Raw genomic sequence first — 24,852 nt, 5'->3', positions numbered from 1 at the left:
GCCCTTGGGGTTGTGTCGGGGGCTTCTCAGACTGTAGAACTCCAGCCCTGGGGCCTGCGGCAAGGCCAGGCCTCTTGCTGTGGCCCCGACCCTATTTCTCTCGAGTCCAAAGGGCTCGGCCTCAGAGACTGAGGTGGTGCCCTGGGGACAGGGGTCCTGTCTGCTGCCTTTAGATGCTCAGCCCCTGATCGACTGTGTGGCCCCGACAGGCAGCTTTTCTGCTGTTTTCATTGCTTCATGTTTCGTTTTGTGAACCACCAGGGGGAAAATGGCGGAAGCTGTTCAGAACCACGTGAGGTCCCTGAACTGGGGACACCGGGTCCAGCTGCAGGACAGGTACTCAATCCTCCGGGGCCGCCTCTGGGCTATTTCTCCCCTCAGCAAACAGTCCCTCACTGGGGGCTCGCAGCAGCAGTTAGACGAGAGGCCCAGAGAGTGGGGCGGGGGGCTGCGTGGGGCAGCAGAGGGGCAAAGAGCCCTGGGAGCAGGGGACCCCGGCGGGCTGGCCCCTCACACAGCGAGTAGTGAGGGGCACGTTGGCAGCTCCCTGGAGACTCCGGACTTGGAGCTCTGAGCATGGCGGGGACCTCCCAGAACCAGCTCCTTCTTGGGGTGGCCTGCTAGGGCCCACCCCGGTTACGTGAAGGACTCCATGGAGCCCCTTGAGGCTGCTGCCCAGCAAACTCCAGGTTCTCATGCCATGAACCCCATACCTCACCTTATCTGTCTGTATGAGCTCCACACCCCCGAGACACCCCCCCAACTCTCTACTCAATTTGCAGAAGAAATGTGTGGAAATCCTAGTTTTAGTTTTGGTTCAGGGTGGGCCACACCGGGCAGTGCCCAATGGCTCCACCAGGCTATGTGTGTGTGTGTGTGTGTTATGGGAGGGGTTGCGGAGGGAGTTGCTCCCAGTGGTGCTTTGGGGAGGTCCATGTCACACGGGGATGGAATCCAGGCTTCCTACCTGGCCCTGAACATCCCATTTGTATCTTGCAGAAAAGTCAAGTACTTTAACCTTAAAGCCAGATTCGTCGATAAGCACACAGTCTGCGGGGCTGCGAAAGGTGGGAAAGAGGTGAGTGCCTCGCTGGGCCGTCCTGGCCCTTGCAGCCCTGCGCTCCTAAGTCTAGCTTGGTGGCCGTTCTCATGAGTGATGAGACATGGCACCCACGCCTGCTTGCAGGTGCCATGGTCCCAGCAGGCTGGTGCCTGGCCCTTTTTTTATTTTTTTTGCTTTTTGGGTCACACCCGGCTTTGCACAAGGGTTACTTCTGGCTCACGCATGCAGGAATTACTCTTGGCAGTGCTCAGGGGACCATATGGAATGCTGGGAATCGAACCCAGGTCACCCGTGTGCAAGGCAAACGCCCTTCCTGCTGTGCTATCGCTCCAGCCCCTGTTGCCTGGCCCTTGAGTGCTTTGTGGAGACTCCAGGAGGACCAACCCCTGCAGGGAGTTTTGTAGACAGAATCAAGTGCTTGGAGGAAGGATGTCTCCTACTCTCTTGTTGGGGGTCCCTGGCCAGACTCCCTGTTCCCAGGGACCTCTGAGCCGCCAGCTGGACAGCTGCACCTGAGGCCAGTGAAGTGGAGGCATGGCCTTGGGTAGGCTGCGACCCTCTCTGACCGCACCTCCTCACCTCTCCCAGATGCTGCTCTCAGCCCAGCACATTGTCATTGCCACTGGAGGGCGGCCCAGGTACCCTGAGCAGGTGAGTGTTTCGGCTTGGAGCCGGGGCAGGGGGTGGGGGAGGTGGTCCTTCTTGGTCTCCTGCAGCTCACTGTCCTCAAGCCTTCTGGGTCATGAAATGTTCCCTTTATCATGGAGGCGCCAGTGGGAGGGGACCACACCTGGTGCTGCTCAGGACTTACTCCTGGCTATGTGCTCAGGGATCACTCCTGGTAGTGCTGGGGATCAAATTGGGGTTGGTCACCTGAAAGACAAACACCCTACACACTGTACTGTCTTTTAGACCCCTGGAATTGCACCCTCTTAAAGGGTCCGATTCCGTTTTTTTGTTTTGTTTTGTTTTATCTTAGGGGGGAGGGTCACATCCAGTGATGCTCAGGAGTTACTCCTGGTTCTACACTCAGGAATTACTCTGGTGATGCTTGGAGGACCATATGGGATGCCGGGGATCGAACCTGGGTTGGCTGTGTGCAAGGCAAACACCCTACTTGCTGTACTATCTCTCCAGCCCCCGGGTCCCATTCAGTTTTACAAAGTAATATGCTTATAAGCACCATTACATAATTCCAGAACATTTTTTCCACTCCAACTCCCCCCTCCCTTTTTTTTGGTTTTTGGTTTTTGTGTTTGGGCCATACTCAGCAGTGCTCAGAAATTACTCCCGGTGGGGGACCATATGGGATATCAGGGATTGAACCCAGGTTGGCGCTTGCCTAGGTGGTTGGCACACCCTGCTTGCTGTGCCAGGCCTCCCTCCCCTGCCCTCCTTTTTGGTGGTACTGGAGATCCACACCAAGGCCTCATGTAGGCATGTACTCCGCTGCTCACCCACATCCCTGACCACCCCCAAAACCTGGCACTCATTAGTAGGAACTGTCCATTCGCTGCTCTCCCCGTCCCGGCAGCCACTCGTGCAGTCTTTGTGGATGTTCCCCATGCGACTTTGGAACTAGCTTCTCCTACTGCGTTGGTTTGGGGGTTGGTTTGTGTCATGGCAACTATCGTAGCTTCATTCCTTTATATGACTAAATAGTGTTTCTTTTTGTGTGGGTGGAACACATTTTGTCCATAGATTGTTGATGGATGTTGGGGGCTGATGGCACTTCTGGCTATTATGGACACTGCCATCTGCATAGGTGTGACAACGACCTCAGCTTAAACTTCTCTTGGCTCAGTACCAAGGAGTGAAGGGTGATATAGGGTCACCATGTCTCACCTTTTTCGGAGCTGCCAGGGTGGTTTCCAAAGTGGCCACACCATCTCTCATTCCCGCCAGCGGTGTATGAATGTTGGTCTCTCATGCTCTCAGCTTTCTTGTCATTTTTGTTGGAAACTGCACATTGCAAGTAGTAGAATATGTTCACTCTGGAAATGAGGGTCTTCGGTCACAGTGAGACCTTGTGTGTTGCTGTCTTTGAGGAACTTTTTGTTTCGGTTTTGTTTCTGGGCCACACCTAGTGATGCTCAGCGCTTACTCCTGACTCTGAACTTAAGAAGTTCACTCTCGGCGCTGGCTGGGGGACCAAAAGGGATACTGGGGATGGAACCCAGATTGGCCATGTGCAAAGCAAGCGCCCTTGTTGGGGATTTTTCTGAACTGCCTCTGTGAAAGCTGTTCTTTGTTGTGCAGGGCCAGTTGCATCTTCAGGCTTAGCCACAGTACAGGACCTTCGTCATCTGCTGAAGACTGGCTGGAATTTTTAAAATTTTTAAGCTCCCTGACTGGCTGGAATTTTTTTTAAGCCCAGGAATCAAGGGGTCTTTGCAGGGGACCCTCAGTGGGCACTCGGGTGCACACCTTCAAGTCTCAGCCAGACAGGCAGAACTCTGCCTTAGCCCTCACTTCCTGCGTGTGCGGGGCCTCAAAGCCACGCCATAAGCGCGCAGACCTTCCGAGGCCTGTCTCCCGGGGGGCACGGTTTCCTGCCTGGGCTGGGCTTGCGCCGGGCCCCAGAACACGGCAGAGCTTTTCACAGCCCCCGTGGACATCTCATTTCTCAGTTTTTCCTTTTAAGCGTTTGGTGCGTCTGTTGTTGGCTTCCACTGTTATCCATCACTCCGTGCTGCTAAGTCGCTGGGCCCACGCTCCCCGGGGAGAGGCTGTCAGCACAGGCGGGTTGGAGCGAGGTCAGCGAAGACAAGCCTATTGAGTGGGGTCTTCCAGGAAACCAGCAGGCAGGTCACACGATGACTGTTCCCGAGGAAGGAGGCTTTGAAAGGGCGCCGGCTCTGGTCTGCTCTCTCCGGAACACTCATTTTTCAAGACTGCGGCGGTGCTGGGGGATGGGACGAGACCTAGTGGAAAAGCCACAGCCTCGCTGGGCTGACCAAGTCTCTTCCATTTTTCTTGACTAAATGTTTCCCCGTGTGGCTGCAAGCCTTCAGCTAATTCTCAGGGTTCGGGAAAGGTTGAATCTGACCCTTTGGGCTGTTTCTTTTCTTTTTTTTTTTTGGTGGGGACTGGGGGTGCGTGCTAACTTCGTGGAATGATTTTTGCTCTCACCTGTGGCTCCGTTGAATGCAGCCTGGGGTTTCTGTGCCCGTTCTCCCCTGAGGAAGGGGCTTTAGGATGAGGACACTAGTGGGTGTCTGGTAGGAAGGGGGAGCAGAGAGGTTTGGCCGAGGCCGCTTTCTCACTGGCCTCCCCGGGGCTGCATGTGGGACCTGCTACCACGACCCCTTCGCCCCATGCAGGCCACACTGAGGCACCCGAGGCCCACAGATCACGGCACGAGGCTGCTCTGTTGGGGGGCCACACCGGCACTGCTCCCGACCCGATACTCAGGGGTCACTCCCGGCAGCCGTTGGCCAGCCGTGTGCGGCTGAGCTGGAGCCCAAGCCCCTTGCTGGCACAGCTGCGCTCCCACCCTCCAGCACTGCCCGCAGTCCCGGGAGGCTGCTTCTTACCAAGACTGGAAGGAGCTCTGGGTGTCGGAACAGGAGCGCGCTTTCCTCTCTCTCCTCAGTGTTTCTTCCGGTCAGGAACTTCCACTCCACTTCTGCATTTCCTCTGGAAATGGGCAGCAGGAAGCGGGCACCTCCTTGGGGGGCCAGCCGGCAAGAGTGCATCGTAGAGCTCAGGCAGAGGGCCTCGAGCAGGCCGAGGGAAGGCGGTCAGGGCAGTACCGCAGAGGGGGCAGAGTGGGTGACTGGTGGGTGTTCCTGCCCCGGGCACTTGGCTCCTCCGTGCCCTGGGCAGTGCTGCGTCTGTGCCCGTGCTTGGGGACTCTGCAGCTAGCTGCCAGTGTGTCTGCCCACCCAGAGGCAGATGAAGCCAGAAGCCAGCTGTGGGTGCTGGGGGTCTGGGAGCCTGGGGGCCTGGGTGGGACCTGGTTCTGTTTGCTCTACTGCCCTGTTGCCCTGCCCACCCTCTGGGCAGCTGCCAAGACCTGTTAGTGGTTTGTAAATCCTTTGATTTTTCAGACTTTTGCATTTCCTTTGTGCAATCTCAAAAGGGGTTGGTTGTTTTGTTTTGCCAATAGGAATCATGAACTCCAAAGTCCAGGTCCTCTTCCTCAGTACGTCTTACTCTCGCAGGCCACCGGGGGGCGCTTGTTCCACATGTTTGTCCACCAGGGGCTGCTCTTCAGCCTCTGCCCATGAATGGTTGATCTGTTCAGCGTAGTGGCCACTGGTGTTGTCCCTCAAGGCTGCCTGGCCCCACCCAGCCTTTAGCCTTGCCCCCTCCATGACCCCCCCTCCTACTCCCTCCCTGAGCCCTGGATCTGTGTCCTGGAAGCAGGGAGGGGGAACACTGGTCTCACCTGCGCTCCTCCGCCACCCTGCGTGGCTCCCAAGTGCTGGGCACAGTCACCTGTCCCCAGAGGCCACAGTTGAGAGAAGACGTCCAAGGAGCAGAAGTGCACCATATACAGGCTGGGACTGTTCGGCCACCTGTCTGTAAAACATGTGTGTCCGTATGGAGGAAGGACCCGGCCCAGTGATGCTTCACTTGTGTTGCCCCCTGGACAGATCGAAGGCGCTCTGGAATATGGAATCACCAGCGATGACATCTTCTGGCTGAAGGAATCTCCAGGGAAGACGTAAGTCGGGGCTGGGGGTGTGGGGGAGGCGCCTCTCTCTGTTCCCCAATAATAGAAGCCTCAGTGCTGTGTTGAGCCCCATATTGGTTGCCCCACCCCCAGAGGTGAGGGAGGAAGATGAGCCAGGGGCACACTGCGGGGTGCGAACACACACCAGGTCGGCAGGGCTGCGGACACATGGTACGCTGAGCCCATTGGGATGTGCTGACACATGCCCGGAGCTGGAGCCGGAGGACAGAGCTTAAGGCACTTGCCTTGAATGTGGTCGACCCAGGTTCCATCCTCTGTTTCACCGCCTGTGGTCCCCTGAGCCTGCCAGGCGTGGCCCCAAAGTAAGACCAAAAACCAAGTGGCTTGGCCCTTTGGTGTCTTGGACGGTGGTTTTCTCAGTGTTACCAGGAACCCCTGCATCTCAGAGTCGCTTGTCAGAGACATCAGAGAGCTGCAGACGGCTCCAGATATCAAGGAAGACCCCTGCCCTGCCCTCCTGCCCTGCCCTCCTGCCCCCTTATCGCCCCGGGTCTCCAGGGCTCAGTGGCCTCAGAAACCACAGTTGTGGGAGATGTCCAGGGTGGGGTGTGCACTTCCGAACAGCATGTTAGGTGTGTCCCCTGTGCCCGCAGGACGGGCTGTGAGGGCTCCAGGCCCAGTCTTCTGCACGTGCCGTGTCCGGCTGCTTCATGCACACAGGGACCGGGAAGGCCACCAGAGGGCAACAGAGGCCTGCTCATCGGCCTCGTGTCAGGGACTGGCCTTTGTGCAGGGAGTGTGGGGACATGGGTGTGTCCCCCTGGGAGTCTCCTGGTTGGGGTTGGGCTCCCCCCACCCCCACCAGTGCCTGCTGTTTCTGAGCTGGTGACTCCTGTTATTTTCATCATCCTGAACCCACTGAGCATTTCACACCCGCTCACCTCCCACTTCCCTTGGCCAACCTTCCCAGCAGGGGCGTTGCCTGGCTGGCGCAGAGAGGCAGGGGCTGGTGCCCTTCACACCTTCCTGCTGCTGGTCCTCGCGCCCTCCTGCAGGCTGCTCCTCGCTCACATGCCCTCCTGCGGGGCTGGGGAGGGGAAGGAGTCGCCTGCCCCGTCCCTCCCAGCAGCTCTGCCTGCTGCCTCCCTCCGCTCCCGCTGGTGCTGGTCTGTCTCTGGCGACAGTTCCTCTTAGCTGTATTTTGTGCCCCCACCCGCTGGCCCCTTGGTTACTGCTGACCCTGCGGTGATGGGTCCGTGCGCCCGTCTGGCTGTGTACTCGCCAGGTTCATGGCGCTCGTGCACACTTAGTCGCCCCCGAGTGCTGGCGCTCGGCTGGGGCTCACACAGCTTTTTGCGGCTCTCACCCTAACCTGTCGGGGGCACTGGGGACTGCAGGCAGCAGAGTTGTGAAGATTGCACTGGTACACGTGGGTCACCAGGCATTGCAGGCATTGGGACGGGTCACTGCAGATTGTGTGTGGAGGCAGGCACTGGGTGCCATCGTGTCTTTCCTGCAGCCTCCAGGGGGCGATGGTTTTCCGTGCCGAAGTCTTGTTTCTAAGCGGCTGCCTTGGTCACTTTGCCCTTGATCAAATCTGGGTAGCTTGCTCTTTTTGTTTTGATGTGGCTTGGTTTGGGGGCCACACTGGGTGCTGCTCAGGGCCGCACGTGTGGCTCTGTGCTCTGATGGGGGTCAGGGAAGCACGTGGGGTGCCAGGGATCAAACTGGAGTTGGCAGCGGACAAGGCAAGCACGCTACCCACTGCACTATCCCTCCAGCCCCTCATTTGTTCTTTTATCTTTGGCTTTCTAGCAGGTTAGACGTGACCCGGTTCCACTTTATTTGCTCTAGTTTTCCACCTTTTTTTTTCATTTTCTTTTTGGGTCACACCCGGCGATGCACAGGGTTACTCCTGGTTCTGCACTCAGGAATTACCCCTGGCAGTGCTCAGGAGACCATATGGGATGCTGGGAGTCGAACCCGGGTCGGCCGCGTGCAAGGCAACGCCCTACCCGCTGTGCTATTGCTCCAGCCCCCTAGTTCTCCACCTTTGCACGCCCCGTTTTGCCATTTGGAGAAGAGGGCGTGCACACGCGTGCGTGTGTGAGTGTGTGGTTGCTGTGTGCACGTGCAGGTGTGCTGCCAGTCTGGTTTTTCCTCCTCTTATCTTTTCTTATCTTCCAGCTGCTTTGCGTGAGGGCTGTGATCCTGTGTCATTTATATTGTAGATTTACTCAGCTTGTCATTGGTTTTTGAACTCTGCGATATACAAATGTACGGGCCTCTTTCTTTTTCATATGTAACTTAGATCTCTTTTTACATTTAATGGCTTTTAGATTTATTGCTCGTGCTGAGGGGCCCACTCCACCCTGGGACTGTTTGGGAAGAAAAGTCTCAGCGCTTCTCTTCGTGTTCCCCAGATGGCCTTGCTGTGTATCCCTGTGCACTTGTCTGTGTGTCTGTCTGTCTGTCTGTCCAGGGTGACGAGGCTGCTGGGGTCTCCGAGGAGCCCACGGCAGACTGCAAGCAGGGTCCCCTAGGGGAGCCCCTGCCCCGTCCTGCTCACCATGCTGGCAGCGTCCTCAGCCTCCACGGCTGCTCATCTAGCACCCGGAGGCCCTCAGAGCCCGCCCGCCTTGTCCCATTGGGTTTCTCAGGTGGAGCAGGGGGCCCTGCACGGCGACGCACCCAGGCAGCCGCCCACGCTCCACCTTTCCCGTGCCCTGGCTTCTGCCCTGCTGCTCCTGTGTGGCTTGGTGAGGCTTTTTCTTTTCTTTGCTCCTTCCCCATCCCCTCTGGCCTGAGCTCCGGGGAAGGTGGATGGGACTCGCTGCCTCTCTCCGTACCTGCTGCTCCACACCAGGTGTTGGGAGAGCCGGCGTGGGGGGGTGTGGGAAGGACGGCCCTGGCACTCGGGGTGCCCAAGTGCCCGGGTGACGGCTCCTCTGAGCCTGTATTGGGCGGGCAGTGGCCCATGCTGCTGGGAAGACATGGCCGTGGATATTTTTGGTCACTAACGAAACTGCAGTGTTTATTTTCTTCAGAAAAAAAACATTTAGAAGATTTACCAAAAAAAAAAAAAAAAAGCTTTTGCATTTAGAAGGAATCTAGGTATGTTATTGTTTAAGAGAAAAAAAAAAACTGTTTGCAATGTACCAGTCACCCGTTTCGTTCTGAGCATGATTTATGTGAGGAAATGGTTTTTTAAAAAATTAAGCTGGAGATATATCCCTGTACGATGCTTCTGTGAAAATGCGGCTTTTGTCCGGTGCTGTTAATGCAAGTTGTAACAGTGTGATACGGGAGGCAGTGTTTACATGTTACATTCCTCTGCGCAGTCAAAATAAGCCCGCAGGGCCTACAGTAGCATTTCTGTATTTTATCAGCTTGGGCCGGGGCTGAGGGGAGGCCTCTGCTCACACTTGGAGGGGCTGTTTCTGCCAGATTTATTTGCCTTATAAATATTCCCCGTGTTTATTTTAACTCGCCTTTAAAATGGAGCTGAAATTAATATGGGCCCGAGGGCTGCCCCCTGGCCCTGGCCTGCCTCTTGGAGCCCGCAGGGACCTTTCGACGTGGCCCTGTCCGGGAGGCCCAGGCGGTGGCCAGGGTTCCCCGCGTGCCTGGCCTCTGTCTGCACGGCTTCCCGGGGCCTGTGTGGGGCCGTGGACCCCTCCTGAGTTCTGTGGCACCCACGGGGTCCCCCGCTCCTTCCCTCCTCGCTGTCCAGCAGGGTCTGGAGTTTGGGGCTCAGTGAGGACATTCTCACCCACAGAACGGTGCTCTCCAGACCCCCAAGGTCACCCGCCAGCCCCGTGAGGAGGGCCTGTGTTCCCTTTGCTTGCGTCCAGGCCCAGGGAAGCTAGGGCCAGACGGAGGGGGATGACCACCTTGCCATGCTCTTTCTACCTGGCATCCGATTTGGAGCCCTCGGGGGTGACGGTCACGGGTGGCAATCACCAGCAAGTGCAGCCTGAGCTCCCGAGACAGTGAACTGGACCCCTTGAGGCCGTGGGGGGTGCTGCGCCCCCAGAGCAGGCCTGAGTGTGGGGCGGGCAGAGCAGGACAGCCGTCTGCCCGCCAGGCCCAGCACCAGCTCTTTGTCGCGGTTCCTTTGCCTTTTTCTTCTTTCTTGTCTCCTCGTCCTCCCGTGGGAATCCAGGACAGGAGCCGGAGTTGGGGGAGTGTGGTCAGAGGGTGGGGGTCCGCCCGGCAGGGGATGCCTGGCCACGTGAGGCAGCCGCCCTCCCTCCCTGCCCAGAGACGGGACGGGGGTGCCCGCAAGGCGCGCACAGAGAGACTGAGTGGCGGCCGCCCTCTCTCGTGGCCCGGCCCTCCAGGAGGGAAGAACGTGGATGGGCAGAAGGCGACCTTCCTCCCCACGGTTTTGGGGATGTGGGAAGGCTGGTGCTGATGCCTGTTCCCAGTGGTACTCGGTGCTGGCCCGGCTGCGTGCATGGCATGTGCCTTGTCCCAGATTGTCCCTCAGTCTCTTTAAGGAGGGGGCCCCCGTGGGCCCCACCTCAGCCCCCGCGCTCTGCACCTGGAGGCCCGCTTCCCCCACGGAGCCCCCAGCCTTCTGTGCTGCCTCCTGGTTTCCTAACAGAATCCAGACCCCTCTGCTCGCTGGCGTGGTGCTCAGTACGGGGACCCGGGACCATTCTGGAGTCTCAGCCGTCTCTGCCCTCTCTGATGCCAAGGAGCCCTCAGAGGGACTCGAGGCTGACCGTGCAGCCAGAGTTCCCACTGTGCAGGGGACAGCCAGGCTGCTCAGTCCCTGCTGGCCCTCTCCTGCGTCTGCGCCGGCAACCGGAGCCTCTATCCTTAGTGTGGAGCCCTGGGAAGCGGGCGAGTGTTTTTGTAACGCGTCTGATTTAGTGTTGCCTGTTGGAGTTGGTCACAGAGAGAGGCTTTTGCTTGACCTTCATTACTGGTCCAGGAGCTGCTCTCCTTCCCACATCCCGAGCTCGGAAGGGAAGGGTATAAATTTTATCTCACAGAACCACAGCGATTCACGCCGGGAAACTGCCATGGATTTCCTCGGGTCTTGCTTCTCTGCCACCTTCCTCCGGGTCATCTTGTATTCTGCCTGGGCCTGCTTCCTGCCCTCCCGCCGTGTGTCCCTGTGCCCACAGTGGCCGGGATTCAGAGGCTGAGGCAGGCACTGCCACGGGATGGCATCACCTACACACAGGACCAGAGCCTGGGGCTGCCGCGTCCCATGCGGGGCCTGGACACCAAGGCTCCTGCCGGAGAGCAGTGTGGGGGGCTGGTGTCAGACTCTGGAGGGTCTGACGGGGCCGCTGGGACCCAGGCGGCACAGAGCTTACCCCACTGGGAAGGCTGCCTTGGGCCCCCCTCTCCGGGCTTCCCCGGGGGAGGGGAGCGCCCTGGGCAGCCTGTTTGGCATTTCCTGCGCCGGCAGGACTGCCAAGGGGCCAGGTGCCTGCCGTGAGGCCTCACTTTGTGTGGGTGTTCCCCTTTGGGAGCGGATCAGGGGCCTTCAAACTCGAGAGGCAGGTGGAGAGCTCTTTAAACCCGGGCTTCACGGGCCCGAATTAAGGTTTTTGTTTCTGCTTCCTCCCCCCACTCAGATTTTGAACAAGAAAGCCTGCCCTGTGATTAGGCTAATCCCACGGTAGTTATACCTTCAAATGAAATGTTTGCACACCCAAAGCAGTGAGGGGAGCCACCCAGGGCACACGTGACTGAGTGTGCTGCGGTGGTGGCGGAGGGGTGGGGCGCGCTGGACTGTGACCTGGGCTGGTGCCCTGGGCCCGGGTCTTACTGTAGGGGTGAGTTGAGTGTTCTGAGCAACCCCCTCCAGGCTTAGCCCCTTCCCCAGATCACCCAGGCAGGTCCCTGACCTCTGCTGCTGTCCACACTGCTGCCCTTCGAGGGCATCCCCCTTGGTCCCCCAGGGCCTCTGTCCTGGCGAGTGAAGCTGGCAAAGGTGTCAGGCCCACCATGGAACCGGGGTGCCTATCTTCAGCGGCGCTCTGCCCTCAGGCCTCTGTTTGGCGCTCCGGCATGTTCACACATTAGCCCACGTGAAGGGAATTCTCTGGTTGAATCCTCAATTCCTGCCACGTTCAAAGAGCTCTAATTATTTGATAAGTGGGGGGAGAGGCGGAGTGAAAACCAACACTTTGGCTAATCCTCGCGCCTAAGGATGAGAGGCGCTGGGTTACCCTCCGCAGGAGCTCTGTGGCTGCATGCTGGACTCGGGGCCATCCCAGAGGTGCCGGCCGGGGTGGGAAGGCCCCGGGAGCAGCAGGGACAGGCTGTAGCTGGTTGGCTCATGCCTCCGTCACCACGGACACGTGGAAGTGGGGAGCCAGGGACCCGCATCTGCTAGGGATGTTCTCACCCAGTTGCGCTCTTGCATTTAGTACAAGACTTTCAAAGCAGCTCAATGCTGTTTGTTTGTATTTTAAGTAACTCATAATTTTGCGCCTTAAAGAAAGGCTTATGCCTCTCACCAGACACATCCAGTCCAAAACCAGAGTTGGTTATTTTGCAGAGAAGCCCTCCCAGGAGGTGCTCAGAAGGCACAGAACCAGCCGGCAGTTCTCAGCCAGCCAGGCCAGGGGTTCAATGCGAGGGTCCATGGATGTGGTGCTGCTTTGGGCCTCGTGCTACTGGGGACCCCTGGGCCACCCCGGCAGTGCTGGGAGCCTCTGGGGCTGCATTTGGTGGTGCTCGGGGGACCGTGTGGTGCTGGGAAGTGGACCCAGGTTGGGTGCATGCTGGGCAGGTCTCCTGACACTACACTGTCTCCTGGCCCAGGTTTTGTCAGTTGAAGATGCCCCTGTGCGTGGAGGAGAGGTCACACGCGCATGCACACGTGTCCCTGGGTCTGGGGCTCAGGCACTGCCAGCCCTGAGTGGGCCCCCACTGGCTTTCTGCACTGTTTGGCCCAGACCTCCCTCCCACGCTGTGCACACACTGAGCTGTGCGTTCCCCAGAGGTGACTCGAGCACCTGTCTGTCCCCTGCCACAGAGACGAAGCCACCGGCCAGTTGCTGCCTGCAGGGTTGCCTGCAGAATGAGGCCGGGATCCGCTGCCTTCTGAACTGGAATTATATCATTAGTACCTGCCAGGATTAGCGCTGACATCGGGCTTATCCGTCCTTACATCACCTCCTCTTGTTCAAAGACCGAAGGGTGCTCTGACAAGCCCACCCACATGTCGCCGCCCGGGCTGGGAGTTTCCGCCCTGTGCTGGGTCCCGAGCAGCTGGCTTGAACTGTGTGCGAGTGTGTGCGTGTGCGTGTGTGTGTGTGTGTGTGTGGGGGGGGTGTGCATGTCTGTGTGTGCATGTGTGTGTGTGGTGGGAGTGTGTGCATGTCTGTGTATGTGTGTGCACACACGTGTGTATACATGCATGTGTGTATGTGCATATGTATATGTGTGCATGTGCGTGTGTAGGTGCGTGTATATTTACTGTGGGGGTGCATGTGTGCATGTGTGTATTATGTACGTATGTGCGTGGGTGTGGGTGCCTGTGTGTGTGGAGCGTACACTGCTAGGGCATTTACATGAGTGCTGGGGCCTGACCTTTGGTGCCCGTCCTCAGCTGCCTTGCCGGGTCTGGGCCGCGTGAGGAGGCTGGACAGGAGCTCGGGCAGCACGTGCCCTTCACTTGCCAAGCCCAGAAGGTGCCCAGGGCAGGAGGACAGCCTGACGCTCTGTCCAGGCCCCTCGGCTCCTTCCTGGGCTCCATGTGGTCCTGCTTGTGGGGCTTTCGTGGGACACGTGTGCTGTTGTCACTGGCCACTCATGTCCTTCATCACCAGGCAATTTCCGACTCAGCGACACCTTCAGGCTTTATTTCTCAGCTGGAGCCTCTGGGAAGTGGTTTTTTGTCTCTGAGTGGTTTTTTGTGTTTGAACAGTTACACACACCTCACACCTCACACAGTGCCCTCTCCTCCCACTGCCCCGGACTCATCAATGGGGTCACACCTGCAGATTCATGGGTTTCACTGGAGGCTGAACGACCCTGCACCCGGCGCCCCTGGGATCCTCTGGAACACCTGCTGAGCCTTATGGGCACTGCATGTGGAACTCACTTCTTTCTCCCTCTGTCCGTTTCTCTGGCAGGTTGGTGGTCGGGGCCAGCTGTATCCTTGGCCAGCGTGCAGTGACCAGAGACAGTGCTCACCCTCCTGAGAGTCTCCAGTGCTGTCCCTCCCACAGCCACCTGGAACCAGGCACTCAGCACACGGCCTCGGGATTGGTGCCTGTTGCCCAGGGGACAACTTGAGGTTGACCTTTTGTGACCAGGACTTCCTGGACAGGCTTTTTCTGAGCCATACATGAGACAACTGAGCCCCCGGGGCAGCTGGACACTGCGGCGAGGCAGGCGAGCAGCCCCGGTCAGGCCGTCCCTTCTCAGGGAGCCGCACACCCAGGGGCTTCTGTCCGGGGAGAAGCTGTGGGCAGTGCAGGGTCAGGAGGGGGAACATCTGCCGGAAGGGGAGAGGCCGGGTGCTGACAGAGCTCCCACTGCAGGAGGACATCTTTGCTCTTCCTCCATTGCTCCTGGGACTGTTCCAGGGTCGATCAGACTCTCGGGAGCTCAGGGGGCTCTGTGTGAAAGCACCTACCTTCCCGGGGCTCATTCTCTGGCACCTTTAAACTAACGTTCAGGGCTGCGAGCTAGTGTGAGGGGAAAGGCTCTTGCCTTGCATGTGGCAGGCTCTGGTGTGAGGCCTGGCACCTCGTACGATCCCTAAGCACCGCCAGGAGAGATTCCTGAGCTCAGAACAAGGAGGAAGCTGAATACCTGCCCGAGCACTGCTGGGTGCTGCCAGCTCCCCCTGCAAACATTTTTAAAGTGTTAGACTCTGTCGAACCCAGACAGACACCCCGTGGTGGCAGCACCTGCCTGGGCCTTGGTTGCCAGGAATCTCCCTTTCCCCAGGCCTGCAGGGGTCTCCTGGGTAGCGTGGGGGTCAGAAGGAGGTGGGTAGCTGAGCCTGGGGTGGGGTCAGCCCGGCTCCTGTGTGGCCTTGCGAGCATCCTTAGCTGCCCCTCAGACGTGGCCCTGGAGTGTGCCGGCTTCCTCACCGGGATAGGCCTGGACGCCACGGTCATGATGCGCAGCGTCCCCCTCCGCGGCTTCGACCAGGTAATGCCCCGTGCTCCCCGCCCCCAGCCCGGGCAGGTGCAGGCCCTGACCGTTGACTGTTGACTGAGGAGATCGCTCCCCAAATGCGCAGCACCTGCCAGAACCTGGGAAGAAGGGTGGGTGCAGACCACAACTGCCAGGGGCCACAGGGGCTGGGTTCTGCTGTGCAGTGGGGACCCTCGGTCCAGCCAGAAGCCCTGTCCACATTCTTGTTTGCCAAGGCCCTCTGGGGGCGGGAGTGGAGGGGCAGGTGGCAGCTCAGGGAGCCCCGGGGAGTCCCATGAGCGCCAGATCTCGGGGTGTGGAGCCTGCTTGGAGCATCAGCTTGCCTCTGAGCAGGACCTCCCTGCTCCAGTGATACTGCTCAGCTCAGGCAGGCCTGTGGTCTCGGGGTGCTCCTGATCCCCTCTGCCACGCGAGGCCTGTGCTTGAGGTGAACACACCCACGGGGGAGTCCTTGAGTGTTCCCTCTTACTGACTAGAATGTCCCCCACAAGCTCACCTGTCTGAGCTGTCATCACCCTGTCCAGGCCCACAGAACCCATCTCGCCCCACCTGCCTCTCCAGCCCTGGGCTCCCTCTGCCTCTCCCCGCATGCTCTGATGCTGCTTCCCATCTCCTCCTGTGGCTGCGCCCCAGCCCCCCACAGTCTGGGCGTCCCCAGGGCACACAGCATCCATGATGAGTCTCTGAGCTTCCGGCTTTGGGGAGGGGGCCAGCTCCACATATGCCCCGAGGGAGGGGTCCCAGGCCTGGCTTGGTTCTCCCGGTCACTATACTGATGCCCTGTCAAACTGTGACATGGGACATCGAAGCCCATCAGGAGAGCAGAGGGGTCCAAGAGGGGCAGGGCGGCTGCCCCACTGCCTACAGCCACGGGGTGGATATCACGGGACCAGACTGGGACTTGCGCTTCCCTCTGAAAGAGGCTGTCGCTGGCTGTGCCTCTGGCCTGCTGCTGTCCCCACAGAGTCCCTGGGAACTGAAGTCCCCGTCTGCAGCCTGGGGGGCGGGAGGAGCTCGCTGCAGGTTCCCAGATGCCCCTCATGTCCCTTATGCCCTGCCCACTGCCCTTCCATTTGTTGGGGGGCCACAGTGCCGCCGTCCGAGTGCCTTAATGGCAGAGGGGTGGCCCACTGGATGGGGGTAGTCGTGGGCATCCGGATACAGAGCCCAGGAGAAGGGGGTGTTGCTCTCCGCTTCTCTAATTGCTGGGGAGCAGCTCAGAGGTCGAATGTGTCCTGAGCGACGGGCCTCAAATGTCCAGATCTGGAACCAGGATGCCCACTGGTCTCTGATCCACCCTCAGCTCCAGAGAGAGCAGGGGGCCCGGAGTGAGGGACGAGTCTTGTGTAGGACCATGTAGCAGAAAGGGTGCACGCACTGGACCACCTCTGGACTGCCCCACGAGGCCACACAACTGGGAACCATGGGGCCTCTGCTGTCTGGACCTCACATTATCCTCTTGTGCTTGGCAGCAAATGTCTTCTTTGGTCACGGAGTACATGGAGTCGCATGGCACCCACTTTCTGAGAGGCTGTATTCCCTCCAAAGTGACAAGGCTCCCCAGTGGCCAGCTGGAAGTCACCTGGGAGGACCGTGCGTCCGGCAAGAAGGACACAGGCACCTTTGACACTGTTCTGTGGGCCATAGGTAAGGGCACCTGCAGCTGCACACACGCACACGCGTGCACACACACACTCACGTTCATGTACTCTCAAACACGTACTTGCATGTGCACACACACCCCTGCGCTCATATGTACAAGCCTCCCCTGTAGGGCTCCCTTGTCCTACAGACTCCGCCCTGGACCCCGCTCAGGTTAGCCAGAAGTCCGTGACCATCTCCTTGGCCTCTCCAGAACTCACACTTTGAAAAAATGTTTAACGCTTTGGGCCACACTCAGGGGTTACTACTGGCTCTTCACTCAGGAATCACCCCTGATGGTGAGCAGAGGACCATCCGGGGTGCGGGGGAAACAAGCGGGGTCAGTTTCCTGCAAGGCAAATGCCCTACCCGCTGCATTGTCACCTCCACAAGTGACACTTGACAGGGTCCCGGAGATGGAGTCTGAAGGGGCCACATGCTCAGGCTCTCCCAGGAGGGAGTGGGCTGGATGCCTCCTTGCCAGCCAGTCCCCTGCCCGCCTCTCTCCCCCCGCCCTGTTGCTCCTCCTGAGGGGATGCTATGGGGTGTGGCCACAGGCCATAGGTCTGGGCTGATGGAGAGGACACGAGCCTTTCAGGCACCCGGACCCAGAGCTGGGTGAGAGCAGTCTGCGCTCTCTCTCCAGTCCCAAGATCGCTGACCGCTGGGGTGCTGTGAGGTCAGATGCCTGCTTAAACATCCCCCCTGCAGACCTTGGGGTGCTTCTCATTAGCTGGTGACTCCCAGACAGGGCGGGCTTTCTCCTTGGGTGCGTTGGTGACACTTCCTCAGTGAACCAGCCAGAGTGTGTGACTGCCAGGGCCGTCATCTCAAATGCCCTGAATCACGGCATGTTGACCCAGAGTTGGGGTGGGGAGGGGCCTGGCCTGGGGCTCCCCCGAGTGTCTCAGAACCCCGGAAGTCAGAGAATGAGGTGGGCTCTGGGGGAGCAGATTTCTTCACTTACACATCAACACGCGCAGATTTGAGGGACCACAGGAAACCTCAAGTGCTCCAGAGCAACCTTAGTGTCTCTTGACCAGAAAAAGCCGAGGGGTTACTGAGGACAAAAAATTCTTTTATGCAATTGTTCCTTTGTGTGTGTGTGTGTGTGTGTGTGTGTGTGTGTGTATAATATATACACACACACACACACTTGCTTTGCTTGCAATTGACCTGGGCTTAATCCCTGGCACCTCATATTGTCCCCCAAGCCACACCAGGAATGATCCCTGAGCACGGAACTCACAGTGAGTCCTGAGTACCACTGGGTGTAGCCTAAACACTCTGCCCCCACCCCAAATTGTATTATTACTATTTTGAGGTTCCCAGGATGAACCCTGGGCCTCACACCTGCCAGGCAAGTGCCCTACTACTGGGTCACATGCCTGGCCCTCATTTTGGTTTTTGGGTCAGTGGTGCTCAAGGGACATTGCTGTGCCAGCAACTAAACTCTGGGCTTGCTCAGCCTGAAGGACACCCTCTTGATCAAACTGTGAAAGTACATTTCTGGGCTGGGCCGGGGGTGCCCAAGCTGAGCTCAGGAGACCTGGTGGCCACTTCCCAGCAGTTGGAGGGCATGGAGCCTTTGGGGCTACACGCAGTGATGCTCGGAGCCTTGTGGTGCTGGGATCAAACCCGGGGCCTGTGCCCTGACTCCTGGACTATCTCCCCAGCCCTGTAAAGGTGCGTTCTCAGTAGGTAGGATCCCGTGGGCTCTGATGAGGGGATCCCAGGGTGGAAGTCCATGCTTGGCATCGTAAACTGTTCTAGACAGCGACACGGCAAGTCTCCCGCCCGGTGCTCTCCGAGGCCCCCACCCCGCACACAGATCCCCGTGTCGCCCTGTCGTCCCGAGGCCCAGGCTTGTACCCAGCTGCCTTCAGCTGCGCTCACACTGCCGGCAGCTGCTCAGGGGGCGAAGGGTCGTGCCCTCCGAAAGGCCCCACATCGCCCCCAGCTTCGCGACGGTCCCAGCGGGCCACCAGCCAGGGCCCCCCAGCCCACACCCCGCCCTCCCCCGCCGGGAGTCCGTTTTATTTTGTGTGTTTTCCGAAAGAGCATCCCCCAGACAGTCTGCCCGGCGTGATTGATGCCGGGGGTGGAGGCTTCTCGAGTCCTTGGCCTTTGCCCTCGCTTCCCCAGGCGGCGCTGCGGTGGCGGCGGTTTCTGGCACGCCTGCTGGGGCTGTGCGGGCATGTGCTGGCTGTGCCGCTCGCTCCCGGGCCCGGTTTTGTAAACAGTCAGGAGCCACTTCCCAGTCTCAGAACTGGGGGGATGTTTTTCTGCCAATTCCCCCCAATAAGCCGGCAACCCGGCTTCATTTCTGCTTGCAGTGAGGATGAGCCAATCCGGGAGGCGAACGTGAAATGCCCGGGGGCCGGCACAGCTGGGGCAGCAGCGAGCAGCTCCCCAGCACCCGGGCTGCCCACAGGCCTCAGAGGACAGCGGGGGGCGGGTGCCCGAGCCCCGCGCAGGCCCGCACCGACCGAGACGGGAGGGACGGCCAAGTTGGCCAAGTTGGCTCCGCGGTCGAAGCCAGCCAGGACGCAGAGCCTCTTCCTCGGCGCAGCCTTGATCTCCACGTGGTGGATTAAACACATTAGCAGTTAAAGCAGTTAATTGCTGTGCAGGGGGCCCGCTCATTGTTTGTCTCTGAATCACCCACCCACACCAGGTGTCTCAGATAATAGACTGGGAACTCGCAGCGAGGAGGATTTCCTGTCTGCAGATGTGCCGATTACGGTGCTGAGTGAAGACACTCAGCCTGTGCCCCGCCGCGCCGCGGGCTCGAATTCACCCCTCGAAGTTAACCAGTTGTGGCCTGAATCCCAGCCGTCTGGGGCAGCGGGGGGGGGGGGGGGGGCTGGGCCGGGGCATCTGCACGCGCACCCCTCTCCCGTGGCATGCCCAGAAAGAGGGCCTGGGGAGAGCCTGGGAACCTCAGGAGCAGAGACAGTCCCGCGGTGGCCCCTGCACCCGCAGCCGCCCTGGAAGGTGCTCTGGCTTCCAAGGAAGCAGGCCTTTGCGTCTTCGTCTCAGGGGACCCTGCCTCGGGTATCCTCTCTGTCTGGCTGGGGATGCCTCCGGGGGTCAGTCACTGAAGCTGTTTCCCCTTCCTGTAGATTCTGTCTCAGGAGAGCTGTTGGTCATTGTCCCATCCATGGCCACCCCATGTACAGGACCCCTCTGAGCCCCTGGAAGGGTAACCCTGTTCCAGGAGGGCCAGCGAGCTCCGACACGGGCGCAGAGGCCCAGCTGTCCAGCCCGCTGCCCTCGCCCCAGGGAGACCCTCCATCAGGCCCCCCTCCACTGTGTGGGCAGGAGCTGTGGCCAGGGGGCCAGGTGGTGCCTGGGCAGCAAGGGGATGGGTGCAGGGAGTGAGTGCATCAGCCTGGGGCACCCCAGGGGAGATGCTTGTCCCAGTGGGTGGCATTGCTGCCCTTACTTAGCAGGGGTTCAGCCAAGCACCCGTGCGAGTCTCGCCTGCAGGTGGCAAGTGGTGGGAGAGGGTGGGTGGTGCCCAAACAGCAACCTCGAGGTGACAGCAAGCAGAGGGGAAGGAAGGGGTGAGCGTGGGCGCGCCCAGCACAGCCCTGCCCAGCTCAGCTCTGCCGGGACCCCGGGCACCCGTGAAGTCAGTGGTCAGTCTTCAGGGCGTGCCCAGTCTGCTTGTGTTTGGCGAAGGGCAGAGCATTTCCAGGGGCCACCTTCTCTGGCCCAGGGCAGCGGGAGCCATGGTGGTGACTGGCAGCACCACACCTGGGCCCCAGACAGAGCTCCAGTGCCCCTGTGCAGGTTTGCGGCCACGCCAGCTTAGCGCCGTGGTTACCTCTGTCCCATGCAGAGGCCGCAGGGGACAGTGCGGTGCTGGGGGCCGGCCTGGCGTCCACCCCCTTGTGAGGCAAGACACTGCGGACTGGCACATATGGGCTCACCTGGGTTCCACTGCCTTCATGGACAGCCTGCGTAGGGCTCCCCAAGGCCCCTGGCATTTCCCCTGCACCCCGGGCAGATTCTGTGTTTATGGTTCAGAATCAAGGGGAACCAATTTTGAAGAACTGGTGGGAAACAGGCACTGTTGACACACATTGAGATGGACCTTCGCATTTCTGCAGGTGCCCAGGGCTGGAGCGACTGCAGAAGGGAGCAGGGTGCTTGCCTTGCTCGTGGCCAACCAGATTCAATCCCCTGCACCCCATGTGGTCCCCAGAGCCTGCCAGGAGCGAAACCTGCGTGCACAGGCAGGAGTGAGCCCTGAGCACAGTCAAGGGTGACCCTCAAACCAAAAAAGATCGATTCTGCAGATACCCCTTGAGCAGCCAGCCCCCCAAAAGATTGTATTCCTCTAGCTACTGCATTGAAGCAGTGATTTCTTGGCTCACAGCGTGTTCCTTCCTGGGGGGTTCCTTAGGCCTGGGCAGGGGCTCCTCTGAGTTCAAGGACTGAGCTCAGAGCTCAGTGCTCACACAGCTTTAGATTAGGAAGTCTTGTATGCCCCGAGTGAGTGCAGACCTGTATCAGGGAGTGTCCCACACGAGACCCCAGAGGAAGCCTGTGGAGCTCCGGGGATGCCGGTGGAGGGAGTGCCACATGTCACACAGCCATGGAGCATTCAGTGGGCACCATGGAGCCCATAGGGGTGCGAAGGCCAGGAGGATCTCCCTCAAACCCTGGGGGTCTGGGACTTGGTGAGGGCCCTTCATGGTTATTTCCCCTTTCCTTTCAAGTCTTGAAGGCGAACAAATGCATGCCCATTTCTTTTTCTAAAAGTTCCCCACGGATCTCGCACAGCAGGTAAGGCTCTTGCCTGGCATGCAGCCAACCCAGATTCAATCTCTGGCATCCCCTATGGTCCTCTGAGCCCCACCAGGGGTGATCCCTGAGCAGTGTTGGTTGTGGCCTCCCCTCACCCCCAAGTCATTCAAGGATCTGACCAGAGGTGAGACCCCCTCCTTCCTTCTGCATCTGTGGTTTGGCCACAGGTTATTTATTTGTTTAATTTGTAAAGATCGGGGTCACACTTGACAATGCCTTGGGCTTACTTCTGGCTCTGTGCTCGGGGATCACTCCTGTCTGTGCTCAGGGGATTTTATGGGATACCGGGGACAGAACCCATGTTGGCAGCATGCAAGCACCTGATCCACTGTGCTGTCGCTCCAGCCCCTGGCCCGGTGACCTGCACAGACCTGGCTCCGAGGGGCTCGTGTTCCTCAGAGGTTCGCCTGGTGTGGGTCCCCCTGGGCCCGTGTGTGAAGCTACAGCTGGGCCCTGGCCCGCGCCGCCCGGTCCAGCCTGCCCTGCCTCCGCCTCCGGGCACTGAGCCTCTGGTCGGCTCCTCGACACCCGGTGCGTCTGCTGATCCCAGCCTCGCCTTTGCCCGTCATCCTCCTGCTGGTGCTTAAATCTTACCTCATTACACGGATTGCCCTTAGCTTGTCCCAACATGCGCCCCAGGCAACCGTGAAATCGGAGGGAATGTCCGTTTTCCCAGAGCAGGATGGAAGGGCACATGAAGCCGCCCACGTGGGCCTCTGCACCCCTGTGCCCCGCACAGGTCGAGATGCCCAAAGCCTCCCCGTGGGTGGTTCCCGTCTCTGGGGAGGGTGCGTGGGGCCGGGTGGTGGGTCCTGGGGGTCGGAGGCGGCGCCCCTGGTCCAGCTGCACTAAGAACCTGTGGGCCGTTCGTTGTCCTCCCTAGTGCCCCAGAGGCTGGACCTGGGGAGGTGTAGTTCTGAGTGCGGGGGGATGCGGGCCCGACCATGCTGGTGCACAGTTGCAGCCCCACCATGGGCGATCCTGCAGAGCCTTGCGTGTGCAATGTGCATTTCTCGAGAAGCGTTCACGTGGTGAAAAAAATACAAAGCCCGTGGCAGTTCTTGGATGCCTTAGATAACTGGTAATCCAATGAATTAAATCCAATGAATTAAAGCAGCAGCCGAGAGGCACCCTGAGCCTCGGCTGCCCTCAGAGCTAAGCTGGCAGCGCCTGCCTGCCCCAGGACCGAGGCCTCTTGCAGGGAGCACTCTGCGCCCAGCACCTCAGCCTGTGGAGGTTGGGGCACTCCGCAGCCTCAGTGGACTGCCGCATGCAGGCCACGCCTGCCGGGGGAACAAGAGGCCACGTGGAATAGGGAAAGGGCGAGCGCAACAGCCGGGTGCCACAGGGTCTGGCACAGGGGCACATTCTCCCCAACCCCCACCTTTATTTTTACGTGTGATTGGAAGAAAACGGTCAGGGAGTGACTCAGAAAGTCACCGATGGGGGCTGGAGCGATAGCACAGTGGGTAGGGTGTTTGCCTTGCACTTGGCTGACCCAGGTTCGATTCCCAGCATCCTATATGGTTCCCCGAGCACTGCCAGGAGTGATTCCTGAATGCAGAGCCAGCAGTAACCCCTGTGCATCGCTGGGTGTGACCCAAAAAGCAAAAGCAAAAAAAAAAAAGTCACCTATGTCTTGCTTTGGGCCGGTCCAGTCTGGCCAAGCAGCCCGGCACCCCATTCCCCATTCTGCACTTTGTGTGGGGCTCCAGGTGTCTGGCTGGGGGCTGGAACTTACACCCCTGCCCACACACAGGACTGGGACTGCAGAGGCTCCAGGCAGGCCGCGGCCCTGCAGAAAGGGGGCCTGGGGCTCCCAAGGCACAGCTGCGCCTTTCCCCACATGTGCCAGCGCTCCTGGCTTTTGTGTCTAGAAATCACCTCCCCTGCACCCCCCCCAACACACACACACAGGAGACCAGCCTGGGCCCCACCCCTCAACATCCCACACACCCATGATACACACACTTCTGTGTGTCTGGTGTACTCCAGGGCTTCACACTTGCAGGACAAGGGTTTTGACGCTGAGCTGCCCCCCCAACCCCCATTATCTCCCGCCCCGTCAGAAGGCAGGGACCTCCCTTTGGGGCCTTGGCCTCTGTGTTGGGTTGGAGCTGAGGTGGTGCCAGCCCGCCCGGCTCCTGGTTCTTGCGGCCAGCAGAGTCAAGAGCCTGGAGCCAGCGCCCCACAAACTTGAGAAGCGAGGCTTATCCAAGTCTCTGTTTTGACTTCTGTCTCCGGGAGAACAGCTGGACACTCAGGGTTTCCGTTTCAAGCCTTAGTCCTCAGCGCTCAGATGGGCACCACCCACTGCCTGTGGGATCTGTGGAAACTGCTTTGGGTCTCTTCCTTTTTTGTTTGTTTTGGTTTCGGGGCCACACTCAGTGCTCAGGGCTGACTTCTGACTCTGTGCTCAGGGATCACTCCTTGGGCTCGGGTGCCAGGGATCAGCCTGGTCAGCTGCACACAAGGCAAGCACCCTACCTGCTGCACCATCACTCCAGCTTGAAATCCTTCGTCTTGGCTGAGATGGGGTTCACCTACCCTTGTGGGAGCCTCAGGGCAGATCCGATGGACAGCTGGGCCGTCTGGCTGGACTGGGCAGCTGCTGCCCCCGGGGGCGGCTGCTTGCTGGGTGTAAGGGTTTTTTTGTGTGGGAGCTGCCCCTAGACCCGGTCTTATCAGTTCCTCAACATCGGGGCAGCAGGAAGCTGGCGCTCAGGAGCGGAGCTTGATCCATGCATGGGGCTTAGTTTTAGCAGGCAGGGGCAACTTGAACCAAACCCAGGCGGGCACAGGGACTTGGGAACTGCCCCTGGCAGGTGCTCAGGAGACACCACGCAGGACTGGGAATGGTGCTAGGAATCCAGCAGGCCAAGAATGCTTTTGTCCCTGAGTGTCTCCCCAGTCCCAGGGAGCTTCGAAAGGCCTGGACTCTAGGCTCACTCACCCGCCTGCACACCCACCCACCCACCCACTTACTCACCCTTTACTTACCTCCCACCTACTCATCCACCCACTCATTCACTCACCCACCCTCTCACCTATCCACCACCCAGTCACTCCCACTGACCCACGCTCCCGTTTACCCATTCACACACTCACTCGCACCCAGAGCCTGTGGGCCGGCCTGAGGCCCTGAGCCGGCGTGGTCAGTGCTTTCTTCCCTCCTCCTGGGGTCAGCCTAGCCCTCTGCAGCACACTTCACGGGTGTCTGTGGCCCTGCCCAGGATGTATTGTGCAGCCTGTATGCCAGCACAGTCCAGTGGTAGGATCACAGTGTCCACCCACAGGGAAGCTTGGTCGCTCTGCATCCAGGAAGAACCTGCAGAAGTGCAGAGAGACATCAGGACTCATGGTGGGAGAGGCCCTGCACTGGGGAGGGGTGTCGGAGTCTGTCGGCTCACTTGGGCTCCCTGGGTAGGAGACCCCAAGGAGCACACACCTGTATCCCAGATCCCTGATCCAGACATGCCCGTGGCTGTGCGTTGTGTCCGTTGCTAGGTCAGGAGCCACCTGTCCACACTTCACGGGTGTCCAC

At 59.5% G+C, this 24,852-nt stretch overlaps 1 protein-coding gene across 2 annotated transcripts in view; it reads left to right on the top strand.

The window, feature by feature from the left end:
• TXNRD2 (thioredoxin reductase 2) overlaps positions 1 to 24,852 on the top strand; it is a 54,599-nt gene that overhangs the window by 19,594 nt on the left and 10,153 nt on the right. For both annotated transcript variants that reach the window (XM_056120346.1, XM_056120345.1), the window contains exons 5-11: positions 262 to 336; positions 1,000 to 1,078; positions 1,652 to 1,714; positions 5,665 to 5,735; positions 13,814 to 13,833; positions 14,752 to 14,843; positions 16,322 to 16,496. In XM_056120346.1, coding sequence (XP_055976321.1) covers positions 262 to 336; positions 1,000 to 1,078; positions 1,652 to 1,714; positions 5,665 to 5,735; positions 13,814 to 13,833; positions 14,752 to 14,843; positions 16,322 to 16,496 — 575 coding nt within the window. The remainder of the gene's footprint in view (positions 1 to 261; positions 337 to 999; positions 1,079 to 1,651; positions 1,715 to 5,664; positions 5,736 to 13,813; positions 13,834 to 14,751; positions 14,844 to 16,321; positions 16,497 to 24,852) is intronic.

The sequence above is a fragment of the Sorex fumeus genome, unplaced genomic scaffold (assembly GCF_029834395.1).
Source record: "Sorex fumeus unplaced genomic scaffold, SorFum_2.1 ptg000043l, whole genome shotgun sequence".
Taxonomy (NCBI): domain Eukaryota; kingdom Metazoa; phylum Chordata; class Mammalia; order Eulipotyphla; family Soricidae; genus Sorex; species Sorex fumeus.
The sequence above is the reverse complement of the archived record's forward strand: the minus strand, read 5'-3'. Positions and strand labels throughout refer to the sequence as shown.